The sequence below is a fragment of the Panthera uncia genome (genome assembly GCF_023721935.1).
Source record: "Panthera uncia isolate 11264 chromosome C1 unlocalized genomic scaffold, Puncia_PCG_1.0 HiC_scaffold_4, whole genome shotgun sequence".
Classification (NCBI taxonomy): Eukaryota; Metazoa; Chordata; class Mammalia; order Carnivora; family Felidae; genus Panthera; species Panthera uncia.
This window is the reverse complement of record NW_026057585.1, coordinates 92,972,013-92,977,444: the sequence shown is the minus strand read 5'-3', so window position 1 is coordinate 92,977,444 and position 5,432 is coordinate 92,972,013. Positions and strand designations below refer to the sequence as shown.

The 5,432-nt window shown below is 58.8% G+C and overlaps 1 protein-coding gene across 1 annotated transcript; it reads right to left on the bottom strand.

Moving 5' to 3' along the window:
* Nucleotides 1–943: 943 nt before the first annotated feature.
* CPLANE2 (ciliogenesis and planar polarity effector complex subunit 2) lies at nt 944–5,232 on the bottom strand. Its single transcript, XM_049618004.1, has 6 exons — nt 5,116–5,232; nt 4,559–4,697; nt 3,161–3,313; nt 2,486–2,610; nt 2,047–2,183; nt 944–1,806 (listed from the first exon to the last, which is right to left on the bottom strand). The coding sequence occupies exons 1-6, from the start codon at nt 5,116–5,118 to the stop codon at nt 1,557–1,559; spliced, it is 807 nt and encodes a 268-aa protein (XP_049473961.1). The 5' UTR covers nt 5,119–5,232; the 3' UTR covers nt 944–1,556.
* Between the last annotated feature and the right edge of the window lie 200 nt (nt 5,233–5,432).

Here is a 5,432-nt window from a genome sequence, read left to right as displayed (position 1 = left end):
ACCGGCTGTGCCACGGTGAGGCTTGGGGTCCCGCACAGGGACGTTCTTTCTCTGGGGTATGGGACAAGCTCAGGACTCAGCTCTGAACCAGCGCTGGTCCTTTAGGCCCCGGAAGGGGTGACCGACGAACCTGTGGGTGGCGCCCAGGGTAGGAGACATGGTAAATGCCATCAGGCAGGTGGTCAGTGTGCCCAGGAGGGTGAGCCAAGCTGGGTTATGTATGAACGTCCTGCGTGTGCCAGCAGGGGGGTGTGCACATGGGAGGAGGGCGGTGTTTTAGGACAAGGGCTGGTATGTGTGAGCATGTGATCATGCCTGTGAGGATGTGGTATACAAAGCTGCCAGGGCTCCCCTCTCAAGAGGCGGCTCCAAGGGTCCGCTGGCTTTGGGGGTCACATATCTGGGCCCCCAGGTCCTTCCAGCTGGCTCAGACTCAGCCCAGGCCTCAACCCAGGGTTCCAACCAGGGTACCATCAGGGGGTGTATGAAAGTATAAAGGCCCTCTGCATCGGCACCGCCCCCTCCCCCACCCCACCCCTCCCCCCCATACTTTAGCCTGTATTCACCAGTGTCTCTGGTGGATGGGGCAGGGGTGAGACACAAGAATGGGCACATTCCCTCACTTTCCTGCTCCTGCACTTGCTGGCTTCCCACAGGGCAGAGCTGCCAAACAGGGCACCTCATTCTCTGACCCCACCTGGTCCAGTCCCTGGCCCTGCCCAGTGAGCTTTCTGATACCCCAGGCTGGCGGGGCCCTGCTTCCCAAGCCTAGCCTGACACCTTCATTTTCAAGAAAGGTACTGCCTGGAGGGCTCACCCCCTGAACATGAAGGTGGACTACGTTTCCCAGCCTGCCCTGCAGCCCCATGTAACCATGTGACTGGGTGCTGGCCAATGGAAGGTGGGCAGAAGGCACACCCCAGAGGCCAGGTCCGGGGGAAACCTCCTAGGTGACCCTCCACTCGCAGTCACTCCCCCTCTGCTGACTGGATGCTGATGTCCCGGGGCAAACCGGGAAGCCATGTGTTAGAGACCTCAGAGTCAGGGTTCATTCAGCAGAGCCCCCAGATCCCTTCACTTCCAGCTGAAGTGAGGCTGAGCAAGGAAAACATTTCTATAGAGTAAAGCCACTGAGATTTCAGGGTTTATCTGAAACAGCAGATGGTGTTGCCTCAAGGAATACAGGCTCTTGATTGAAGTCACTTGGGGTCCAGCTGGGATGCCCCCCCTTTCCAGTCGCCCTTTCTGGGAGGACAGCAGGTGGGGGGTGCGGGAGAAGCTTGAGTCCTGAGGCTCTGCCCCTATACTTCCTCAGTTTCCAGAGCCCAGACCCTCCAAGGTGGAGGGAGAAGGCCAGGGGGCCCCCGGATGCCCTTAGGCCACTGATGCACAGAGCCTCGTGTCCCCACCTCACTGCTGTGATTTCTGCAAGGAAGGTGCCTCCTCATCCTCCTGACAGGCCCCTCTGGCCAGTCCTCAGGATGAGGTCAACGTTCCTGCCTCAGCCTTAGGACCTGGTCCTGCCCTCTGCCTTGCGTCACGGTTGGGAGTAGAGATCAGCTGGGGGAGTTCTCTGAGGTGTCGGGGAGCAGGCCAGCTGCCACCTGGTCCTGGTGCCACAGCTGTTCCGCCAGGCCATTGAGCACGTGGGCAATGTCGGCCAGCCCAGCCCACCCATCCAGCGTGCGCCCATCTGCCAGCCGCCGCCCCGGCACACTCTTCACCCGAAAGAGGGGCAGTTCCCAGGCCTGCCGGAAGGCCGTGAGGTCACGCTCAGGCACATCAGTGTGCATGTACTGGTCAAATCTGGAGGAGGGTCAAGGAGCCTGGCCGGGTGTCTCTGCTTACCACCTTGTCGCACCCAGCCTCAGCCCTCTTCCCCGGAGCCCCATCCGGTGGGGGCAGGGGGGGCGGCTGCTGCAGCCTTTAAGATACTGTCCATGGGCGTAGAGCCCACAGCTAGGCAGAGGCAGGGTCCCTGATCCCCTTGCTCTGTGCCTTGCCAGGTGTGGCCTCAGACTGTCCTAGGGGCCACCCAAAGGATACTTGGAGCCGATGACCATCCTGACAACACCAGGGGCGTCGCCTGCTACTCGGGCCAGCTGTCCAGGGAGGTCTTCAAAGGAGGCACGGTCAGTGAAGGAAAAGAGGAAGAGGAAAGCATCTGTCTTCTCCTTGCAAGCCTGGGGAGGGAGAGGCCGATGTGAGGCTTGTAACCAGGGGGCCAGAACCTCCGATCAGCCGCAGGGCCCTGAGAAGTCTCAGCAGATCCCCTCCTTCCACAGGCCCAGAGCAGGGACTGGCTGGCCCAGGGCAGAGCTGGGGCTGAGACCCGGTCCCCACGGCCAGCTCAGCCTTCTCCCACCCGGGGCAGCACCCCCAGGCCACACCCAATTCTGCCTCCTGCAGACCGGGCAGGTACTCAGAAGCCCACCTCAGACAACCAGCTCCTCCCGGCCCCTCCCAGGCCCACCTGTCTGCTCACCGGCAGCATGTGGTCGAACTTTTTGAGTGCAGACTCCCCGCAGTCCCAGAACTCAAAGCGGAACATGACAACACGGTCACTGGCCTGCAGTTTGGCTGGCCAAAATACCACGGTGGTCTGGATGCCTGGGGGAGGGTCAGCTATTCAGCATGGGAGAGGCGGAGTGGAGAGGGGCCAGGGGCCAGGAAGAAACAGGAAGAAGATATGTCCCCGGTGGGCCCACCAGCCTGGTGCGGAAAGCATAGTCGCTGACCCGGGAAAATTCTCAGGCTGATGGGGGGAAACCGAACTGCTCTAGAAGAGTCTCCAGCCTGCCAGAGAGATGCAGCCCCAGCCCCAGCCATGACAAAGCAGTTCCACTCGTACGTACGAGGGGACCCGGACGTACTGGATACTGGAGGATCCAGTTGCAACCTGCTGGTCAATCAGCATCTAACGGAAGGAAACCGGAAGAGAAGATCGGTGTTCCCTGAGCACCCATCTTGTACCAGCTCGGCACGAGGCATGTTACCAACACGATCTCTAGTACCAATCCCACAATACACTGGGGTTGGAACTATCATCTCTGACGAATAGAGGAGCCAGTGAAACGCCTTTCCGAGGTTGCGGAGTAGACGATGGGTCCAGGGCCAGTCTTTCCTCCACCCCAGGGAAGGCCTCCCGGGATGCACTCACCAGTGGTCTCATGGTGTACCACGGGTACCTCTAGGCCAGCCAGCTTGGCCACCAGTGCTGTCTTGCCCACGCCGCTCTTTCCAGACACGAAGATCTTGTAGCTGGCTGTGTCGATGGCCACGGGTGGGGGCAGCACTGGTCGTTCCAGCAGCCCTGGGACAAGAAGGGAGCCAGGTGGGGTCAAGAGGTCAACCTGCGCTTGCCCCATCAGACCCATCAGCTCTAAGGGCTTTCTGGTGCCAGCTATCCATGGTTCTCTATACTCGGTACGGAGGCCTGGGACACAGGCAGCGTCCCTGGATGAGCTCTGTTACAAACACCTGTGCTCTGTTAGGTGCACCAAGGCCCATTCCAAATAACACCGAATTACTTTTCTTTAAAGTTTGATGCACGAGGGGCACCTGGGTGGCTCAGTCAGTTAAGCGGCCCACTTTCGGCTCAGGTGGTGATCTCACGGTTTGGGAGTTCGAGCCCCGCACTGGGCTCTGTGCTGGCAGCTCAGAGCCTGGAGCCTGCTTCGGATTCTGCGTCTCCCTCTCTCTCTGCCCCTCCCCTGCTTGCGCTCTGTCTCTCAAAATAATAAGTGAACATTACAAAAAAATAAATAAATAAAGTTTGACGCATGAGATTGTTTTTATTGATACTATTATGACCTGTTCTAGATTTCCCACATGTAAAGGCAAGGTTCTTCATAATTCTTTCCTCAATGGAGAAATATCAGCAAAAATATTCTCCGTTACTATAAATAAACTTGTTAGAATCAATACACTGAGATCTTTATGAATGCTTTTAATTTGCAAAAAAAAAAAAAAGGTCTGAATTATGATACATGCATAGGCTTAGCATCTGAAAGTCCTCAGCTGTGGGTTGCCCTGTCATTCTATGGTCTTAAACCTCCTGGCGCTTTGTTTCTTCTGGCCAGAGCTGAGCTCTCACAGCAGATGCCAGGCCCCTCTGCTGACCTGTCAGTGCAACGCTGGGTGAGGTGGCTTCATCCTGGGAGACGTGAATGTCTCGTCTTTGAGACTGTAGGATATGGAAGAGGCTTGCCTCTACTTACCAGGCACAAGTCTGTAAGGTGTGTTGTTGAGGGCAGGCGGGAGTCTGTTGTGCAACATGCCCAGCAGAGGGCCTGGCACAGAGGTAAGAATCAACAGCCTCTCTGGTGACAGTGTTCTTGGCAGGGTTGGGGCTGTTTCCATGCTCCTGGCTCTGATGGTGGAATTAGCTCTAAGGAGATTCGGGGGCCCCAGGGATAGGGCTTCCAGGGGTCTCCAAGGTTGAGGAGTGTAGTAAAGCAGGCCCTCACTGCCCTACCGCTTTGCCACCTTCCCCACCCCTCCCAACAGGTGACACTGTTCTTCCAGGGGAGTGACAGGCTTGGGGGCAGGCACTTACCGAACACCCGTCTGCGGTTCTTGCGCAGGATGCAGGCTAAATACTCCTTGCCCTCGGCGCTCTCGTGCCAGTCTGGGACAATCACCGAGCCCGGGGCGGGTGGTCTGGCCATGGCCTGGCACCGCGACGGGGTAGAATGCTGAGTAGGGGAGGGGAGAGGGTAAATGTCCTGAGCTGGACCTGCGATCCCTCTCAACCTGCTCTCTGACTCTTCCTCAGAACCCCAGCTCCCTCCTTGGGGTGGGGGGTGGGGGGGCGGGCGTCATTTACTGCACCTCACCCTTATTATCCCCATTAGCGCTTTTGGAGTCCAAGTTTCCTTTCATGGTCCTGGGGGGTTACACACTCCCCGTCTCCCTCTTATTACCCAGACGGTGCAATTCCATAGTCCCTTCGTCCCCATACTGCCCCCTGGACAGCCATCGCATTATTGCCCCGGGGGGCACTTACACAACCCCCTCTCCCTTGTCATCTCGGGGCAGGAGCGAGGGTTTTTACACAGCCCTGTTTCTCCTCTGCCTCCTCGGTCCCAACTCCTGGGGCCACCCAGCCCTCACCATCAGAAGTCCCCGTCGGCGAACGGGCTCAGGCGGAGCTGGTCCCTTTAAAAGCCCACCCGCGCTCCCGCCGCCCAGCCCGCCCGGGTTGCTTCCGCCCGGCCTGCGTCTGGCTTCGGAGCGCTCAGCCTGCCTCGGCGTCGGAGCTTGAGGCGCATGTGCGGAGGCTGTTGTCAAGGAGACGCCGGGGGCGGGACTGGCCCCTCTCTTGTCTGCCGCTACCACCACGCGGGGGCACCTCGGACGGGGCCTAACCCTCCGGGGCCCTGGGTCCTTTCTATTGCTCAGTCCGATTCCCAGGCTTTCCTCCCCAAACT